General features: G+C 27.5%; 1 protein-coding gene across 5 annotated transcripts in view; it reads left to right on the top strand.

Moving 5' to 3' along the window:
• LOC114125167 (6-phosphofructo-2-kinase/fructose-2,6-bisphosphatase) overlaps positions 1 to 7,833 on the top strand; it is a 41,787-nt gene extending 33,954 nt beyond the window's left edge. For 3 of the 5 annotated variants that reach the window (XM_050199803.1, XM_050199804.1, XM_050199806.1), the window contains exons 7-10: positions 152 to 386; positions 509 to 636; positions 5,516 to 5,563; positions 7,081 to 7,833. In XM_050199803.1, coding sequence (XP_050055760.1) covers positions 152 to 386; positions 509 to 636; positions 5,516 to 5,563; positions 7,081 to 7,194 — 525 coding nt within the window. In that variant the 3' untranslated portion in view covers positions 7,195 to 7,833. Of the gene's footprint in view, positions 1 to 151; positions 387 to 508; positions 637 to 2,827; positions 2,866 to 5,515; positions 5,564 to 7,080 lie in introns of all 5 variants that reach the window. The other 2 variants (XM_050199807.1, XM_027988693.2) reach the window with 2 other exon arrangements.
• The last annotated feature ends 15,743 nt before the right edge of the window (positions 7,834 to 23,576 follow it).

The raw sequence follows: 23,576 nt of genomic DNA, 5'->3' as shown, positions 1-23,576 counted from the left end.
AACACGATACTATATTATTATTTAGATAATACATATGATATAAGTATATGTATATTTTCCTCAGTTACAAATGATTTGTTCGTAATGGTCATAATTACATTAGGTATAAATATCTGGTTGCTTATTTGTTTATCATATTTTAATTTTTTAGGGTGTGTGTGATGGTAAAACGTACGCGATGATCAAACGTGAATATCCCGATCAGTTCGCAGCCCGAGATAAGGACAAGTTTGCGTACCGTTACCCGAGAGGTGAATCGTATGAAGACCTAGTTGCCCGGTTGGAACCGGTGATTATGGAACTGGAGAGACAGGGAAATGTTCTAGTGGTCAGCCATCAGGCTGTGTTCCGATGTTTGCTGGCATACTTTTTGGACAAAAACTCAGGTCTGTCTGTGTTTGTAGGACGATCTATATTTATAGCTATTATTTTTGCTATTTATTTCTTTGCCATTTACTATATAACTTAAAAACCAATTAATAGTATAAATATTTTTTTTATTTTATAGAAGAGTTACCGTACTTAGAAGTGCCTTTGCATTCGTTGATAAAACTCACGCCCGTGGCGTATGGTTGTAAAATGGAGCAAATCAACTTTCCTATCGAGGCTGTCAACACGCATCGTCCCAAGCCTCAGGTTAGTTCTTGTACACAATCAAAAAGTAGCATACAATAAGAGTTTAACATACATAAAGATAAGAAATGTTATTATTTTTTTTTAATCCAAGTACTAAATGATGTTTGTTTAAAAATTAATGTTTACATTTTCATGTGTAAATTAAATTACATTATATAACCTATGATACTCATAATAAACAGAAGTGCGCCGGTATTACGGGACATTTTCTATTCTTCAAAATGTAAAAACGTCTTTGTTAAACTGTTTTAATTTCATTGTGTTTTTGTGTTTTCACGAAACTAATAATTACTAATATAACGTGTGTGTGCGAAAAGTTTTTCACCAAATGTTGAAATGTACCTTTAAAATGTTATTGTATTTTGAAAGTTTTCTTAATATTTTAATCGACATTATACTAGCCTAATACTAATGAATTTGTTTCTAGTAACTTAAAGAAGTGATTTATTATGGTTTCTGGTGTACAGTTAGTATAGTTATATTTGAATCAACCTTATATAAATATTATTTCACACATTTTTATGTCGTATACAATATATATTTCTACGTAAACATAATAAGTATACTCCAAAAAATTTTCGATTTCAAAAATGAATTAGATCTATTACGTGAATTAAGTATAACTATATAAGTTATATTATTTTTAATTATTGTATTGGTTTAGTTATAATTATGTAATACAGGCTCACAACTATAATCTGTTTGGATGACCTATTTGAAAAAATGGATTATGTAAAACATCGAATCTTTGAACTACAAGTTGTACGTATTATTAAAATTTATTGGACATTGTAGGAAAACATAATATTTTGTTCTATATGTTGATATTATTTTATAAATTTCGAATGAATTTAGCTTAAAATCACACGTCGATTTTCAATTTCTGATTTGATAATTTTAAAGTTTTACTTATCATAGGTTTTTTACCTAAATTAACAGGTTTAAATGTAAATTTGGCTTTCAAAAGTCATATAGGCTAAGAGTTTAGTAAAGATTATCAATATTTTATGTTATCAATCCTAAATTCACTAATTGGGTCATTATATTTACAAATGATAAATGTTTGTTCTTCTCGTTTTTTCTTTTTACAATTTAGCTGGTAATTGAGTAATTCTTCAGCTTTTTCCCTATTTATTTTATAAAACAGGTCTGTAATATCAAATATGTCTATGATGTCTGTCTACAAACCATTGTGTAAAATTTTAATAACTACAAAAATAATCAATTTTACAAAAAAGTTACAGAATAATGTTGTACTTAGGTACGTATAATAGTAAGTAATAAGTATATTAGATTAAAAATCTTTTTTTTTCTTTTGAGAAAATACTGTCTAAATATCTAATGTCTGCACAATATATTTTTAAAAACTAAGCAGGGATTAACTCCTTAAATGACGTCATTGAGAATTATTCAAAGTGCATATTGGTATAGGTACTTTTTTAAAATTCATTAGTTACGTACCAAATTATTTGTACATAAATGTTTTGTTTAATACAATTTTATATTATGTTATATGAATTTAAAATGATAAAAATTAATTTATATGTTTTTGAAAATTACATATTCTTAATTTTTGGAACACATTTTTTAGATTTAGTTATCATACTATGACAATTAAATAACAGTTATAAGGTGGGCCCAATTGGACCCATGTACCCAGATGACTCCATTCACACCTGAGTCTTTGTTCATTAGATGACTTGAAGCACTAGTCTCTATGACTTATATACATGTTGGAAGAGTCTTGATTGTTTTGATTGTCTTTATTTTATTTATTTATGAATCAAAGCCTATGTTAAGACTAAAGTGAAATTCATCGTTTTTATGTAGGTATTTATTTTGTATAAAAGTTTATTTTTACTCGCATGTTCAATAAATTATATTATGTAAAATGATAATTTATTTATATCAGTATAAGGATCAAATATTTTTCGTATTTAATCATCTCATGGATATTATGTGCTTAAAATATAGCTTAAATTTTTAATAAGTCTTAGAATAAGAACTGTAAGAAATGATTTTTATAAAAACGTTTAGATAAGATAGCTAAAATCTATTATCAATTTAGGTAATTATTTTCTTAGAAAAACTACTGGTTTTGCTTGTAAACAAATATTGTATTCGTTTCTCAAAGTTCAATTTGTAAAACATTGATTAAAATATGTTTATATTTTTAAATAATTTTTTCTAGAATTCGCTAAAAAATGAATGTCAGTAATAATTTTCAAAGTAAGTCTATAAATATATTTGATTTTACACATTTTTGCTTAACATGAAAACAAGGCTCGGTAATATATTATTAACAAATACATTTAGTTTTTAAAACATAAAACATGATATTTTATAATAATGTACATAAAACAAACGATGACTAATAGTGTTGGGTTCATATTTATATTATAAGTAATGCTGTTTATCAATGATTAATCAATCATCAATTAAATTGATAAATAATATTGTATATATTTTTCACTGTTTTTAAAATATTTAATATACTTAACAAATGAATATGTCCAAAAATATGTATGATGTACTAATATAAAAAAATATGATATGATAATATTATTATACTATCGTTAACTCTATATTGGTACATCTAAATATTTTTATTTAAAAAAATATGGTATTCCGAGAAAAATTTCAAAAAGTGAACTCATTATTAAAATATAATATTTAATATGTCATTTAATAAGAATTTATATCGTATACCTATATTGTATATAATTAATTATATAGGTATACCGTTAATTCAATGACGGAATGCATTTTAACAATTGAATAATGGTGGTGGGCTAATACCAAATATCATTGGTTTGGTTGCATTCGAAAACCGTATACTTTTGTTATCGACCCTAAAAATGTCGATAGACAAAAATCGCACACTTTATTGGTCATTGTCTAACAAAATACCCCAAATTTAAGTGGTTAAAACCGCACACTTTTTTTAGTGCTAACTAACGGATAAGATATACCGTAATAATCATGCTAATACGTTTTAAAACTAGTCACCATTCGTTATTAGTTGGTCGTGTGTTAACCTATATAATATAGTAGTTAAAACTTAAGTGATTTTTAATATTTTTATTCATATATTTTTAATTAGGTTTAATGGATTTTAAAATTATCTATAGTAATAAACGGGAAAAGTGTTTATTACTTGACAATTTTAATAACAGAAAATTTAGAGTGGATTTAGAGTACATTTTTTTTAAATTTTAATAATGGTATATAATTTTTGTTTGTTTAAATAAATTATAAAGTATAAAGTATACATAAACTTATATATTATAAAGTATATGATTTTTGTTTATTGACCTTTTTGAGGACGAAATCAATAGTGTGGTTTTTGAATACAATAATTTTAAAAATTGTGCGGTGTTGTTCTGTATTTTATTGTGTGTGATTTTAGGAGTCAACGGTTGGTTTCTCGTTAGGTTCTATTAAAAATTTGATGTACGAGTAAATATAAATTTAAAATCTTAAAAACATTGAAACTTAATATGTTCGTAGGGGGTAGGTATAACCAGGTAAAATACACATAAAAATTTCTCGACCGTGTCAGAATATGAGTGCGCAGATACTCGACATAAAAGCCATGAAAATATTCACGATATGTTTGCTGGGGAAATAAAAGAATACTCACATTGCGTAAGCAATGTTTACCAACTTGATTGTTCTGTTACTCGAGAATAATTTTTCCTTTTATTCTATAATATATTATTGATTATGCCAATCGGAATTTCCGTTGTTATGCAAAAGAAAAAAAAATTAACTACAAACAATATTTTCAATTTACATTATACAATATAGACTGTGACAATATTTATATCGATCGATGTACACGATTTTAACACTTAATAAATCGAAAAACTTTAACGTGAAGGTTACATTTCGAAACGTTCCGATATCTAATCTTAAATAATGTGAAAAATTGTATAGGTTGTTACTCGGGTAAGCCGTAAAATGAACTGTCGAGGTTTTTTTTTATATACATGGATAATTTTTTGTACATTTAATATTTGAAAGATCGTATTTAGTGGTGTCAACATTCCGGATGACTATTTACTATCAATTGTATTGTGTATTGTATCGTATATAACTATAACCAAACAGGACGGGGTAATAAATGATGTAGTCAAAAGCTTGCCAACTTTTGTTCTAGAGAAGGTGTAAATAGCGTTAGATGTGCACGTGCAGTCTTTCGAAAATCTTTTTGGCGCGGTATGGAGAAGGGAAGCCATTTTTAGTTACAGATTGCAACGATACATATGTTATAATAGACTTACTCGAATCATCGTTAATAATAAATATTATTATCCTTGTTATTGTTTTTATCATTATACTATATTTGTCTCAATTGATCGTATGTTTCCCACGCATAAATAAGTTTAATCGTACTGAATTTTTTTTTTGCGCTCGAAAAAAATGACACTTGATTCTTTCGTTAATAGGTATATAATATATAACATATAAATTAGGACGTTGGCGTCGTACAAAATGAGACTTACTTCTTTGTTATACTATAAGATAAATTGAAAGAGGAGTGAAAAAGCTTGTTATTTAATCCATGGTATAGTTTATTAGTTTGAGGTATATTATTATTATGTTTGCCTGTACGTACGAAGTAAACAATAGGCGCAATTGCCAACTATTGGCCTTATTCTTTTCAACTCAATTTTGGTGTGATAATTTAACAATATATTTTACACAGATATATTGAAAACATTTTTTGACATTTTGTAAAATAAATATTTATGTTGGTATTTATATAACATATTAATCGCCAAACTTTGAATTTATTTTGACTATGTATTTACACCTATACCTGATTCATAGTTATATGAAAACATAATATTATTGTTATATTTTGTTTTTAAAGGATATGCCTACTGTCTCCGATAGTACGGACACCAAATCTACTAATACGGTGTGTGTTATACGTAATAATATAGTTTTAACTAGTGTTCGGATTTTTATGTTCCTCTACATCTTCATTGAGTGTATACAGTATTTGACGGGAGTGACAAATGAAAATGATACATATAACATTAAACAAAATTCAAAAGAAAAAGTTTTTTTCGCATATATGATATTTTTCAGAGTATATTTAATTGATTAAATTAAAAGTAAATCTTAGAAAATTATGTAAATTGCTAAAAAAATGTATGAGTTTATTTTAATTTCCAATTATATTAAGATATTAACTAAATTTTTTAGATTCTGAGCAGAGGGATGAATGTATCATCTTACAATGATTAATAATATATTTTACTAAAAAAACATGCTCCTATCATTGGCTTCGAGGGAGGTTTCTGATAAAAATTTGGATAAAGTTTATGCTTAAAAAGTAGAAATGTCTAAACAAGGCTTGAAACCAACACATTTTTTTCTGATTTCAATTACTACTATTGAGATTTTTTAAGATAATAAAATCGTTTTCATTTACTGGAATTGATTTTTTTTCTGATTTCAGTTACGATTTCCATATCGTTTTTGATTTTAAACGAATTTTACTGGTATTTTATTCTAGTTTTAAGTAATATATGAATATTTGTTTAAAATTTTTACAATATTATTAAAATAGTTGTTTTTTATCTATGGTTACAAAAAAAAATTGATCATCTCCGCTCAGAATCTTTTTCCATCATATGAATTATACATAATCAATAATTTATTAAATTTAATATATACCTATACGGTAATTGACCCACTCATTGACGGTTTAAACACTCGAGTATAAACTCTACACTTGGGTATACTGTACAGTAGAGTGATTTTGTCTGAAAATAATTTTTAGTGCTTTTAGAGAGTCATTAATTACGCTTCCAATAATATTTTACACACTCAATGATAATACTATCTAGTTATTGTGTCGTTTTTCTTATGTATCATTTTATTAATTTTTGAATTTGCACATAAGAGCATGATATTTTTATTTTCATTGATTATTTTTGCATATTTTTCTCATTTTTATAGGAATACAATAGGTTGTACAAAGTTGTTGGGTTTTTGGAATATATTAGCATTATATTTTAAGATTCTAAGCATATAAATCCGAATCCTAGTTTAACGCTGTGGCATGTTCAGATTTTTATTTACATAACATTTTTTAATTTCATTGTATTATTTAATAATATTTGGCTTAATGTAAATATTACGCTCATACATACATATAACTATATAAGATAATATTATGTCATGTTAATTTTTTTTTTTTTTAATTTTGTTGCACTGTTATATAAATTAATTTGTTACTATCATTATTTTAATATACTATATTATGCTAGCTACGTTTTGTCAGCACATATATTTACAAATTTTCTCGATTTTTTAACGTATGAAATTTGTGAATATATGCAGTGATAAACAGAAATAAGAATATCAAATCGATCAGTGACACTATATTGCTTTAAATTCACTAATATTGTACATCTTATCTTCTAGGAACCGGGATATCTGGAGGATCGATTCAAGGATGATGCAAATGTTAGCGTCGAAAGTGGCGACAATATGAACAGCAAAAAAGCAAACAATGGGGACGCTACACTGCCCACTTAACTGACGATCCACCGTCATACGGCCACGATCACAACTATATTACTATACTATTACTATACCGGGGATACCGCACCACCTTCTCTGTATGTGCGCACGCCGTTAGAAACGACTGCGTTTCTGCAGTGAAGGTCGTGATGAAGAAGGCATCGTCCACGCATTAAAAATAAATATAAATTACTCATTATTATTATTTATATTGTTTCCGTAAAGGGGGAAGGGGAAGAATGGTTTCGATTTTTTTTTATGTATAATTTAATATTTAAGAAATATATGTGTCTTGTGTGTTTGTGTGTGTATGTGTGTGTATGTATGTGTGTGTGTGTGTGTGGATGTGTGGGTGATATCAATATGTAATATAACACACTGCAGAGACAAACTATCCGAATTTGACTAATATAATATACCCTTGTATATATATTATTTTAATAATATATGTATATTTACAATTTTTTTTTAAACATTTTATGATTTTTAAAATGCTATTTAAGTTTTAGACGATATTGTAAATACAGTTTAATTTATTACAATCATATTTACCTACATTACATAATAATATAAGTATCATATGCATACGTCATAAACCACACATTACCATAATATTTATCGGTAAAGATACTTTAAAAATTTACTTAATTGTTTGTTTTTATTTTGTAGATTTTACTTTTAGGCTTTTATTTTTATTTCATATTTTCGAAATATAATTGATTATTATTATTATAAGGAAACTGTCCGTTTAATCTTATAAGCTTGTCTTATAAATAAATCTTATAATAATATTTGTTCAAAATCATTCATCTAATATGTATACCGCCTATACTATATTATCGCTTTAAACCAATTTTATTGTGATATTTACGAAAAAAAATTTTCATTTTTCGTCTTGTTTTTGTATACCAAATGCTATTCAGAATAAAGAAGATTTATTTTTTGTTCTAAATCTATTTGACGTTGTAAATTACAACGTTTATTAAAACTTGTAATACATTGTTAAGTGCATATTATAACAATAAACTTTATACTGTACCTATGCCTAGTTTAAGGGCAGTTTAGTGCAATGGTCACACAACTGGCTAGCTAGACACACTTTACCTCTCTCAAGTGATAAGGCATTGTCAAAGATCTGATAAATTCGTTTCAATTGATAAAAATAATGAAATACCCATTAGTACATAGTTTATAAGTTATACAACGGTCAACATTCAATAGGCCTACAATCATTATATTTTAACAACGTAAAATTAACAAACGCGTCATCAAAAAAATTTTAAAAGTATTTTATTATTCCGTTTATATTTTTGACTTACTAGTTATTATATTCGTGAAAGAATTTATTTCGTGGGGAAGGCGCTTTACAATTTGCAGGGCGTTATCGCATACTCGTAAAATATTTTGGATAAATCATGTACTCCCGGTAAACTAGTAGACGAACGATACATTGACTATAATTTAAACGTATCTGTATTTAATTATATTACAAACAACATATAAATCTCACCTCGAGTCTTAAAAACTCTAAACTCCACTCGTGTACAGTAATTATACAATAATATTGTACGCTACGGTGACGAAAGTATTTTAATAACCAAATCCTTCATCGGTACCTGCCATCGCACATAACTATTGCGTCGTTGGTCCATCGGTTTTTAATGGTTTCGGCGAACGATCGGACGGCACTCGTTTGTTTGAGACGGTAGTAAAACGTAAATAATTCTACCAAGTTTTAGTTGCTGCTACCACCGCTGCTACCATATTATATACCTACTTTTTAGATTTGTAATTATTATTATAGTTGGGTGAGCTTGTTTTCCATCCGTGACACACTCGAATAATGTATCTGTATAACAAAACAATAATACATTTTACGATTGCACAGCCTCTACAGTCCACGGCTATTTGTATAATTTATTTTTCTACTATTATGATGGTAACAATTGGTTAGTATACAAATAAATAAAAAATTATAACCATGAACTCCTATTTTTGTTTTTGTCATATAAAAGCGGTGTTTAAACAGACGTTTAAATAATGATCAGTATACCGGGGTGGATTGCAACAGTGCAACCGCCGTAATCGTGACAATTGTAATCGAATTAATGTGTTAAATAATATACCATTGATAATAGAATAACTATACTTATATTATTATATTTATATTTATTTTATTATCAATAAATTATTATAAGCAAAATTCTAATAAATAATGATTCGAATATTTGTATATAATATTTATCACATTTAAATTTTTGAAAAGTTACGATTACACGGCGCTGTAGACGGGCCACTAAAGTTACAAACCTGTTGTTGGTCAGGTTAGGTTAATAGGATAATAACTATTTGAATAATATTAAGATATTTTTCTAAGGGGATTGCTGAAAACTGAAATAAATTTCCCATGAAGTTAACTTTTTCATTATTTTAATCTAACATTTAATTATTATCTATACATTTGATTTTAAAATCTTGAAATTTGAGAAATTTAATGTTGTAGGTAATATAATATTTTATATTTATAATAACTAAATAAATTAAATTATTAAAAAAAATAAATGGAAAGTTGTTTAAAAGTAAAACTAATAATTAATTAATATCGGTGTCAGAAAATTTAAAATGAATAGATCAATCGACCTCCAATAAATAACGAACAAAAAATATAGAGTTTAAGAATACATTTTTTTCTGGCGACAGTGCTAAGTAAATATTTTAATTATTAATCATTATCAATATAATTGCATTTATAAAATTCATGTTTTTTAATACCTAAACAGATTCAATATAATATTTTGTACATATAATATTATAATACGTACACAGACACCAAAGTAAAACAATAACAATTTAGTTTTAGTATACCTAGGTTCTTAAATTAAATCTTTAAAATAAATTATAGATTTTATCCATGTGTAAAATCATAAGTAGGTATCTAAATTTAAAATCTGCGATAGCTGCATATACGAATAATTATACATTTATGAAATTCTGTACATAAGTCTAAATTAATTAAGCATAAGCTTGTGTTCTGTGTTTATAAGTATTATAATTTATAGGGTAATTTATAATGTAGGTGAATTCCAGGATTATACAGAAACAACTAAGAACAAAGGCATATGAATTATTTTCACTAGTCCTAGGAAAAGTTTTGATGTCGTAACTATTAGCTCTATATATGTAATTAGAAGATATTTTAAAATATGTATGAAACGATAGTTTTAGGTTTTGGATATAGTAATGCAATCGCCCTTACATTTCTAAAAAATATACTGCACGAGGTCATAGGACTCAGGTCCTCCTCTAAATACACCCGTCTAAGAATATAAATTTATAGCTAAACAAATATGTGTGATGCAATAATTATCCCGTACATAAATATACACAAGACAGAAATCGATTGTGTGAGATGACGTCATGCTTTTTGTAAGTATAATATTCATTCTAAATAAATATTGTTTATACTGCACACAAAAAAGTTTTCGACAGACGTAATGAACGGAAGAAAACAGTGAATACTCGTTGAATGAGGTAAATATAAAATATTATAACTATTAGTATCATTTGAGCGGAGTATGCACAGATGCGATTTCTTTTTCTATTCATAAGTTGTGGGTGCATGCAATTCGATCTACGTCACTACAGAAACTAGCTGCTGACATTCAACGATGCAGGACTTGGGCAAATATAATATAATATGGTATAATGGTGCTGCAAATCCATTAGGTGTGCAAAAAAAAAATCCTTATTCCTATTCGAATGTCGGCGAACCCGGTATTCATATAAAATAATTAATTATGTTTCATTTATATTACACGAACCATTTGCGCTCTTTTATAATATATATTTCCTATTTACCTATATACGATTATCTATGTATTCATTATTTTTATATAACCTATGATTTATAAACATTAAACACAAATTTAACTTGAATTTGAGATATAATTTACTATGATAATATAGTAAGATATATTTTGAATAAACTTCAAATTGTATAATACACTATTGACTATTATACTAAACTTAAAAATATATAAAATATTTACCCATATAATACAAATACACTCGCACAGCATAATATGCATTAATAACTATGATGATATCATTATGTGTACACAATATTCCATTCGGTGAATAAATTATTACATTTTAACCGAGCTGGTCCATTACATCTGAAAATTAATTTTCTTATACCTACCTAATATTGAAATTACTTTTTAAAGTACCTAAATTAACATTTATATATCTAATATAGAAAATAAACCAAGTTTCTTTGAATTCTTTTCTTTTTTTAGTTTATTATCAAAAAGTTGTTTTATTTTGCAAAAATATTTTCATATGTTAGGGTTTTGATGTTACAACTAAGACATTTATCTAGGCAATGTAAATTCTTTGCCTATACAATAATTCGATCCGCCCTTTAGCCGGCAGTTGTAGCGCAAGTCAAGTGTCCATATTTTACAACGGACTGGTTTTCAGTATAAAATAATAATAAATTATAAAGTGTGAAACTTTCTTTTCAATTAATATTTCAACACGAATATATCTAATCCAAACAACAACTTTAGAATAAATAAATAAATTTACTAGCATAGGTACTTATATAATATGAAATATATCGTATATACAAAATGGTTATTTGATCAAACATTTAGAAGACTAAAATTTTCCAAAAAAAAAAAATGAGCTTTTTAGTTGTTCTTATTCAGTAGTTATATTTTCTCTAATTAAACCAAATTTTTAAACTTGATCACGATGTGTCAATAAAATATACTCGAATATATTTATTATACATACTATACACAACATGTCATACGTATAGGCTATAGATATTAGATTGTAGACATTATAATATATACTAGGTACCTAGTACCTACCTATACAATTAAACGGCAAATTTGTATTCGTTATAAGGTTAACCATATATTGTGATATTGAGAAGAGTGTATGGTTTTTGAATAGTAAAACAATGTATGTAGGTACCGTGTGCTATTTGATATCAAAGGATCAATGACGTTGGCTGGTAAGACAATAGGTTTTCATATAATAAATCACGGTTTGCTAGGCAACGAGGTCGAATGTATTTTATCTTACGTCTAATCATAATAATTTGTCAATTAATATGTAATATTATTTTGGAAACATCTCAGTACAGCTATAAATAATCATAAGAGCTATTTCAACTTTTAAATTTTAAATTTGGGATGGCAATTTGAAGTAGAATAATACCGGGGGGGGGGGGCATAAATTATACACTTCACAATTTTCTTCAACTTTGTGAGTCTTCACAATAATTAAATTAATATTTTAATGCAAATAATTTCTTAGATAATATTTTATCAAAAATATTAAGATGTTTTTATATTTGAATATTTATCTTTAAAAATGTAGTAATACAGATCTTTAAACTTCATATTTTCTCTTGAAATTATATTTACAAAAATAAAATTATACATATTTATAATAGAATTCTAAATATACTTTAGTATGTGATTGTTAAAAAAATGTGTACTTATGACTATATATTTATAAATACATTGAACTATTTTAAATTAATAAGAAATACTATGTAAACATTTTAGGCTCAATTATAGACTACTGTTAATTTTGTGTCCATCATAGCTACAGTTTACCCTATTTTTTTGCTATTATATATTTACATATGACTTTATTTATATTTAAATATAAAGTACATTCGAGTTTCAATAACTCGAATTTCAAGGTTGATAAAAATTAATTCGACTTATTTATTTTTCGAGTTACAAATATTGCATTGAGTGTATAGGAATTCCCTAGAAACAAAAAAAAACAAATCAAGTTATCAAGACTCGACTGTATATTACATTCATTATAATTTTATATAATGTATATTATTATATTTATGTCATCACTTTTATTTCGAACATATATACATTATATTATTCGTCTAGTTTTTAGTTTTTATGATTTATGGATTTAAAATTTTTAATTTCAAAAAAACAATAGAAAAAAATACAATTTATTTTTATTTTTAACGATCACCTTTTTATAGTAAATTTGACATTTTTAAACACACCGTAGTGTTTAAACAAAATATTCTTTATTTTATTAATAGTTATAAGTAGTAAGAACCAGTAATTTAATTCATTGATTGATTCTGAAAATGTTTTTTTGAAAATATTCCGGTTCACTTCTTTATTGTTTACGGTTTTATAATGTTTAGTTAACTCTATAATAGACTTTTTTATATATAAAAAAATTGAATCTTTTCAATTTACTTGTTAAGATGGATATATATTATTTTTAATTACCCATATACCCTTTCTATTACAATTGCAATATAGTTTTATGAATACTTATCTGTAAAAAATCGAATGAAACACATATAGGTACATGCGCAAAAAAATAGTCATAAAACATACCTCCTAATGAATCATTTTTATATTAATTTTACAATCATTTTTGTATTCCATTGATTAGTTACACGAGATAATAACTGTATGATTGTGTATAGTCTTACGTAATAACGCGTGTTAAAAGGAATATACTGCAGTTCGGAGTGTAGCTACTATACGGTAAGCCAAAAGCACCATGTGCAGAGTTAACACAATAATAATATGACGATAACCAAAACTAGTCGCAGTCACGTTCCAAAATCGGGAAAAGTGCGGATATGAAGTGAGCGCGATCGGACGAGGTCGGTCAACGAAAGGTTAGGTCCGTCGGTACGACGCGCAACGGACGGTCGGTCGCCGACCCGTCGCACGAGCTCGCCGACCAGATTCGATAAACTGCGCGGACTGCGCGTGTTCTCAATGCTGAACTCGTCGCCGAACAGTCCTGCGGACTTGGCGCACGTCGCATATTGCGCGCGGCGGAGTACTGATGTGCGAAACGATTCGGGCTAGAGCGAGTCGCTGGCCCTGCGCGACGTTCGCAGCGTATAGTCCTGCACGACTCGTTGGTGACAGGTACACGTCACCGCAACGCTGTCGTGATCTATATTCTGATCCTCGATCGTCGTCCGGGTCTTTGACGCCGGAACAGTCGGCCAGGACGGCGTCACCGCGATTCATCGTGCGCAGTCGACAGGGCTGCGGTGATGTGAAAACGTTTCGAACGTGCAGATCGTCGAGACTCGTCGGCCCGCAAAGGCACAAGCCGTCCCGGTGACCGGCGCCGTGTACGCGAGCATCGCGCCATAGGCAGTTGACCGGACGAAGCTCGCTGCCGGAAACCCGTATCCGGGACTCCCGCACATCCTGCCCAGCGACACGGAAACGTCGGGCCGCAACGTTTTGGCCGCGATCGACAGGCTGCCCCGTAAGCCTGTTCGTGTACATGTCGATGTCGTGCTCCTCGTCGAGTGGACGCCGCAGACGTGGTGGCCGGCGGCGTCCGCGCTCGTTTTTCTATACTCCGGACAGGAAACCGTCCGGCCCGCGGTCGCCTCTGTCCGGTGCAGCTGTCCACATAGTACCGCGTGTTGCCCCCGCACGTTCACCGTGGCCACGGGTTGTCTTTTCACGGCGTCAGTCTACGTCGGACGACTGCAGCTGCAAGTCGCCTGCAATGAACGACGTCACTTTCGATCTTTAACGTCTACTACTGACTTGCAGTTAGCTACTATATAGGTGCGAGTTACCGACGACCGCGATATATTATTCGTTATTTTGTATTTTTTTTTTCATCTGTACCGACTTTAAACACCATAAACAAAATATAATATGTTACAATAATATTCAAATTACATTCCGATAATTTAAACTTTCGTTGATAAATATATTACTCTCATATCATGTCCTTACATCGACTATAAATGTGTTGCAATGAACATATTTCATCGAATTTGTTTATTATCTAAAAGCCTGAACGAGAGTTGATTTTAAAATATTTTATACACAGCAGTAGTTACTTAATTAAACAATTATTAATCGTTTGCCGTATAAATATTAGGTTTGTTGCTGACTGCAGTACACCTATGAAATAGTTTAGTCATAATTTAAAAGAATTAATTAGAAATTATTATTATCTTTTTTTATTTACCAGCTTTATTATTTTGTTTGTGTAATACTTATAATTGAGTTACAAAGATTGACTGTGATTTACCTATCGCGTAAAATACATATTATATACCATATTTACGCTTACGAGAACTTAAATTATAGCAAAACTAAATATTAATAGTGTACTTGATTTATTTGTGTAAAAATCACTGTAATAACCGAGTGTATTCATTAATTTAAATATGTTATGAGAAATGGTCTATTGGACTTTATGTTCTAGTTGAGTAATTACTCGCGGTTTAATGCTAAGGCGTCATATCTAACCTACCCACCTCCTCCGGCCTATTCACTGCAAAAGAGCTGTTTTTTATAGTTGGCATACATTAGGTTGATGATATATTAAATTATTGTTAATAAAAATAATGTTATACAATAAAGTAGTATAATTATTCATCATTTTAATATATTAAAAATTCTAAAGAAACGAATTCTTATGCAGACTAGTATGAGTAACCTAGAAAGTAAAAATATCCATAATATAATAACATATGAATATAAGATATACATTTTGTAGACTGTAGAGTAATATGTGTAGATATAATAAATAACAAACATTGTAATACGCAACCTTATATGCCATATGGTATATCAATCTCAATTATTAAAATATAATGACTAATATGCATAACGATATAATGCACAGATCAAATTGACGTACGTCAAGTTGGTTTCGTATTGATTCTTCAAATTATTGTTTCGAATTTTTAAATCATTTTTCAGTCTGAAATAAGATTTTGGATGCAAGATTCACATGGACGTATTTTATCGATTTCTCTGTGCTTTTACTTTTTGCCATTTTTTCCTGTAAATATGTGTATAAAGCCTATAAAATATCACGTTTTAAACATCTAAATCAATTATTCCTATTACCAAATACACTAATTTGTGACAAAAAAGTAATAAAAATAATATAAATATTTATTTATATTTAACGACACCGAAAAATAATATAACTCAATAAAATGTTTATAGGAAATAGTCAAAAGAAAATAATGGCTTAATAATAGATACATACATATAATATACATATTACAAATATTGTATCTGTACAATTGTACAAGAACATGTATTGTTGTGATGTTGATATCCCTATGTTATGAATTTATTACTATGTACTTAAATTATGTCAAGGATTGTGAGTTTTGTTATTTTGTGTTTTATCTAAATAGTAAACAATAGGATCGGTGACTTTACTGGACAATATTCCCAGCACCTGCCACATTATTAAGCTATTATATTCAAAATCAAATATAGAAAAACAATTGAAATCGATTTTTGGGGTCACTGAACGTGATGTAATATAACTTTGGGGTTGGTGTATTTATATTATTATTATTATCGTGATTAAAAAACCATTATAATTACTACATGACCGGAAATTTACTTATTGGGCGTAACTGTATTAATATAATACTGTGTTGTACATTATTACATAATATATACGCTAACTGCAGGTAAATAGTAGCACTCCGAGTACACTAGTACAGTTCTATGATTTGTGAATTATGATATCTAATACCAATTGGGCTTAAGAAAAATCATACAACTATCCTACATAGTTCACAAGTTTATAATTAAATCCTGTTTGTAAAATTTGTAAAATAATTACAGAGTTGAGATTTAAGAGAACGATTTATCCATCCGCATGCGTTGTCTGTTGCCATATAACATGCTAAAAATTGTTTAACGCAGGCAAGAACTACCAAGGGTGTAAATCCAAGTTAATAAAATCAAATGTCTATCGGTAACTATAAAAAGGAAAACATGGCACTGCAACATCGTTTTTAATTTTTTGATATCACTAGTACGAAAAAAGTTCTTATCCCTTCAAAATCTATTAGTTATGTGTTTTTCAAACTTTACTTCTACTTTTAAGTAGAACAGAAATCCCAAATGAATAATATTGATGTACCTAATTATCCATAATAATGTTTGTTAGAAGTTATTGTTTAATTATCATTAATTGTTCGAACGAACATTGTATAATATTACAGAAATATTCAAATACTTATGTACTAATGACGATTTATTTTTTATTTTATGCAAGTGACCAAAATCGGAAATATTATTATAAGTTATTACGTCTTTAAAATAGTGTACTATTAATTATATCGACAGGAAGACAACAGATACAATGCAGTTACGGCGGCACATGGTCCCCAAACAACCATAAAATGATTTTAACTACCTACTCAAAAATAGATTTTCTAATGCACATCTATCTTTCTCGACTAAGCATTAAATAATGTATCATGCCTATAACTTCACTTTCCAACAAAACTTTTTGGTTTGTAAATAATAGTGGTTTTAAGAACTTAAATTAAGTCATTTTCTGAATTAAAATATTTGAAATGTTCGAATGCGTTGTACTACGTTTACGTGTCAGTAAGTATCTATATAATATAATAGAATATACTAGATGTGCCATAGAATATGTACAAAAAAGTTTGAAAATCAAAAATCAAAAAAAAAAAAAATGAGATAACAAATTTATAAGTTTTTTTTTTAATTTCAATAACAAGCCGTTAATTGAATACGTTTATTTTAATTAATAAATACTTAATGTCATTCGCAAATTACTTGTCTACATACACACTGCTTAAAAAAATGAAGGACATTTCGGTTATATTGTTAAGACTAAAATAAATCGCGTTAAGCTATTTAATTATACACACTTGGGTGAAACTTTTAAAATTTTTTTTCGAAACATTAATTGAATAGGTAACTTTGCAATTCATTATTTATTAATTGTGTGTCGTCCAACAAAAACACGATTATTCAAGAAATAATATGAAGTGGTTGTCAACATCTTGTTATTATTAAATCAGTATCAAAATTTAATTAACATTTTGATACAGATTTTATATTCTATAATTAACATAATACGCTCAATGTCAGTGTGTCACTATCAATAGGGCAAGAAGTATCGATCACTGAGGTCCTTAATACTCAATGAAAAACTATTTTTGTATTTGATTTAAAATTTCAAAACAAATATCAAAATCATAATATATATGAAAAAATTCACCTAATACTGTCCAATTTGATAATAATAAAAAAAAATTCCGAGGTACAATTTATAAAAATGTAATACAAAAATACACGTAATTGAAGGTTATTGTACTATTATTGTATACATAGCATATATTTAATGATGTGTTGCTAAAAAAATCATAGGTATCTATGATGATCTTTTTCACCTAGATTTTGACGTTAATAGGTAAAAACCTTACCATAGTCAAAAAATTATTTTTTATTAGGTTATATTATAGAACAAAAAAATCTTACAAATTTAAATAATATATTATGTACTAATCAATATTAAATTATAAATGTACATACATCTATGTATAAACATAAATATATTTAAATAATTAAAACAAAAACTGATCCACCTATATATTTTTTTTTATAGTTCAAAAATGTATATTAATTTGTTGTTATTATGAAATATGTTAGAACCTTCTATTTTTCGATTTTTGTCCTTCATATAATATGGATTCATGTTATATGCAAGCCAGTTAATACCTAACTAATAACATTAATAACTTAAAACTAATAAACAATAAGTATTTATATTTTTAAACTCAACCTATTGTTTTGTCATTTGTGTATCAATTCTTAACTACATTTTTATATGCTCACTGCTCAGCACTATATAAACATGTCAAAGGATGTAATAATAATAATATTTTACACCTAAACGACAGTCTAATGAATATAATGGCCATTATTCTAATTTTGAATATTTTGTTTTAGGAAAGTCATTAATTTTATTTGATACATTTTATAGCTCTCTAACGGTAATTAATAGTGAGAAAGATCAAAAAGAAAATTAATGCCTGTATATTATAATTTAATGGACGTAGTTTAAAATAGACTTTACATGATTTAACGTGGTAAGTATTAAAAATTATATTAATATTTAAGGATTATTTGCGAAAATGAGTTGTATCTTTTATTATTTTCATTTTTCAATGCTCGGCTTGGATTGTATAGTAAATGTGTATAGATTATTCCAAAAAAATAGTTAAATTAGTTACAAACTTATTTCATGACATTATGACATAAGAAATTTTAGCATGGAATTTTATTTTGCAAATTTTACCAATTTGTCATCTTACTTATATATTTTTGAGTTAAAATTTCAATTGCATTTATTATTCTGTCAATTTGTATTATTGATTGGAAAAATTCAAACGTAATAATTATTTTTATTTTATTACCTATGTACCGAGATAGTGGAGAATAATGGATTTTCACTATCTAATCTATGATTATTTTATTGGTTGGTGTAACTTACATTAATAGTAGATTTTATACATTTATTTAGTTTTTACCGATTTTATCGCTTTTGGAATGACAAACAAGTATAGTCAACCGACGTAAATACTATGATTAGTTTAATCAATAGTTTAATTTTTATTTGGCTAAATTTTACGTGTTTCAAATATTTATCGTATGAAATAATGTAAACATTACCTATTTTTAAAATTAATTGTTGTAATAAAAAAATAATAATTTTATTGTAAATGATATACTATTATTCTTTAAGACATACTTACTAGTTAGTAGTTAGGTACTAATAATAACGCATATTTCAGTATTTTTTAGTACTATACAAAATCTGGGCCTTACTGCCTTAGTTATTATATTTATGACTTATTACTTATGTATACGTATTTTCTAATTTTGACGTAGGCGTATACTTATAAGGTTTTTGACTTATGGGAACTTATCACTTATGACTAAGTTGGTGCAATAATTATTAACACCATAATTAGTTTTCTTTATTATAAACAACCCTATTATAATATTATAATTTATATTGAACCACTTTATATTATATATTCAAATTACAAATATTAAATATCTTAGAACGTTCAATAATTTTATGTAAATTGTTATAAAATATTTAAACTATAGTATAAAATATTATCGTAATTTTATTTTTATTTTTATACATCCATGGATTATATTTTCAGATTGTTACATCGTATAGTAATACAAATTTAATATAAAACAAAAAGTAAGCTGAAAGAAATTACAAATTTTCAAAATCCTATGTTGAAACAATAAAAATAAATTTAAATTTATATAGACTTGCGTTAAGAATGTTTACAGCAGATAAAATTTTACAAAAAGAAACTATAACACATACAAAATAAAGTCAAACATGTAATAATAGTATAATGTATTCTTCACCCGACTTTGTAATGCAAAAACATTTGTTTTCAAGTTTAATATAATAATTTGTCTGCGATAATAATATATACAAGCATCATAATACGTTCACCACGAAGTTTATTTTGTTTAATTTATGTTTTGAGTTAGAGACATTGAAAATATGAATTTTTAAGTATAACAAAAATGATTACAGTTTCTTTAACGAGCTATTATACATGTATATATTTAATTCAAACATTTAGGTGATGTTAAATTACTAACTCTAACCTCTAATGATAAAATTTGTTATTAGTTATTACTTTTAATTGTATTTTTAACCATCATTGCCTTATTTGTAAACGTTAGACTTCCCAATAATAAATTGATGTTATAAAAAATGGAAAGTACAAAGGCGGTTAGTTTTATGGAAGGCATTACCGAGGAACAGTCTGTAAGTAGTAGAATGTTGACGATATAGTGGAATATAGCTAGGTATATAATATAATAAAAATATAAGTACTTATGAGGAAAATAAGCCTCGTCCCATCTATTAAATCGAATGACTTATATTCGTGTGGGAAGGGATTTACATTTTACATAAACGTACACTACTTCAGAGTTCGGAAGATTATACAATCCGATTATTGGTAATGTTTTGACTAGTAAGAATATATTAATGAGTTAAATTGTTTAAGAACCCTAACATATTTTTCAGCTTAAACTTAAAATGTATATCCCAAAAATGAACCTTTGAATTCATTCATGACAATAGGTAAAAGTATACAGTTAGCTATTAATTACATTATATCATTCAAGTGTTTATGATTTTTTTTTTTAAGAGATAAATGTGTATATACATATATGTTAGTGTGTGTTATGACTCATGACCTACGAATACGATCGTCGTGAACAATAAAACACGCGACCATCATCGGGTTCAATATGAATATCATTATTAAAGTATTATAATATATTTTAGTCCGTCATAGAACGCGGCTCGAGCATTTCAATTGGATATTCGGATAGAATTAAACGTGCCATGAGTAATAAACGGTTGGATTTATTTTTCATCAAAATCGTTTTTATCCTATAGTCTATTATATACCTACAAGTTCAATGCGTAGTTCGGATTTGCGGACAAGTCACGTAATACGATGTATTGCGATGTAGGTTCCAATAGTAATTCAACACAACCAATATTGCATATATATATAATATATATGATATATTTACATTGTACACACATAGTGGGATCCCTGGAAATTTATAATTTATGCGTACATATAACATAACTGCAAATATCTTAATGTTTTATAACTACGTAACAATAATTTTCAACAATAGGTCTATTCTTTTTATTTCTATTACTTTTAATACCTTGAGGTTTTACTTATACCTACATAATATTTTGTTATAAACGAAATTATTTACTACAAATTTATCTGAATTTTAATTACGAATTTGGTCCTGACTAGAAAAAGGGGGAAATAGGTGACCGCTCTACTCCACAGTTCACAGTATGTGTTGAATGTATACATACCGTCATCCAGCAATTCACTGTAAATGTATTTATTGAATTTCAATTCAATGACTAATCATTGCATATACAAAAATCGATTCTGAACAAAGACGATAGTGTTATATCAAGTATATATTTTAATATTTATGTAACTATTATATAGTGATGTAGTATGTTGAATTAATTTTTGCCGAAAAAATTTTAAAATGTCATTGTATAATAAAATAGTATAATAAACGTTACAAGTTTTAAATTATTATGAATAAAATCAATTTTTTATACAATTATTTTCTTTTAGATTTTTTTCAAAGATATGGAACATTTTTAATTTTATCGTTCAAGGCTTAAGCTATATCTTATTTTCTATCAAAAAACACCTCAAAAGTTTTGTATACTAGAAAAAGTATCTTCAGCTAGGCACACTACATCAAAATGCTGCATATTACTGTACAATTAATCCTCGAAATTTAAAATAAGTACTGAAAAAAAACAAGTTTACTATTAAAACATAACCAAACTTGTATCCATATAAAACAAAGGGTCTGCAGCATGGTGTCATTGCTTGAGGTGACGATAGGCGATACACTCTTCAAAAGCTATTGTAGGCACTTTAAATATTATTTATTTAATTATTTATTAGAGTTAAATAATACTCTGTATTAATACTATTAGATTTATTTTCATTAGCTTCAAACCTCATCTTAATCTGATTTTTAAAAGATATAATATTACCGTTATATAGAATTTGTGAAATAGGTACTTAGATTTTTTCGTGGAGGGGTCGAAGGAGATGGTTGTCTAAAGAGTTAAATATATTTATGTCGTTTATGATGTACGCAAATATTTATAGTAGTTTGATGGTTAAACGATATTATCGAAAATATCAAATCAATATCATCATTTAAGACTTAAATGATGAAATTAAAATCTTTAAACTATCCTCGAACACAAAACTGTTTTTATTCCCATTTTCTTATTATACAGTAAAACCTCGATTATCTTTGATAATGATGGGGAGGACTACTCACGGATTAATGAAAACCTCAGTTAATCGAGACTTTTTTTTATTTAGTCATAGAGTTAGATAAGCTAGGGCTTAAAATTTGAAGTAATTAACCTTTATATTTTGCTATTTGAAATGTTTTTCATTTCTACTATCATAGCTTGACTTATGTGAATTTATTTTTAGCCTCAAAACTGTCGTAATTGTCACTCTCCTCAACCTCCGAATCAAATGATGGTACACTATTCTTATGCTGCCATAACGAGCTGCTATGTCACTGTCACTTACGCGTTCAAATCCCTCATCATCTTTATTTCATACCACTAATACAATCTTTTTGTAACTAATCAACAATATCGTTTTTAATTTTTATCAACGTAGTCATATTTATAATACGGTCTACACACGATTTAATTAATTATAATTATTCACCGCTTCCAATCTTCGTTCAATATAGTACTATGCGTATAGGTACTGCTTACTCGCCTATTTTTTTTAACTTCGTTAAGTCATACACATCGTGGTTCTACAGTATAGGCATATTAGGGTACCTACGACTTTGTTCTTTATGAACTAGTATAATTTTACTTAACCGATTCGGGTTCTATTCGCCGGTTATAGGGTATGAGACGACCGGAACGATTCGTCGTTTCCGCGTACG

This window comes from Aphis gossypii, chromosome 2 (assembly GCF_020184175.1).
Source record: "Aphis gossypii isolate Hap1 chromosome 2, ASM2018417v2, whole genome shotgun sequence".
In the NCBI taxonomy this organism is placed as follows: domain Eukaryota; kingdom Metazoa; phylum Arthropoda; class Insecta; order Hemiptera; family Aphididae; genus Aphis; species Aphis gossypii.
Note: the sequence above shows the minus strand (reverse complement) of the source record. Positions and strands in the feature narration are given on the sequence as shown.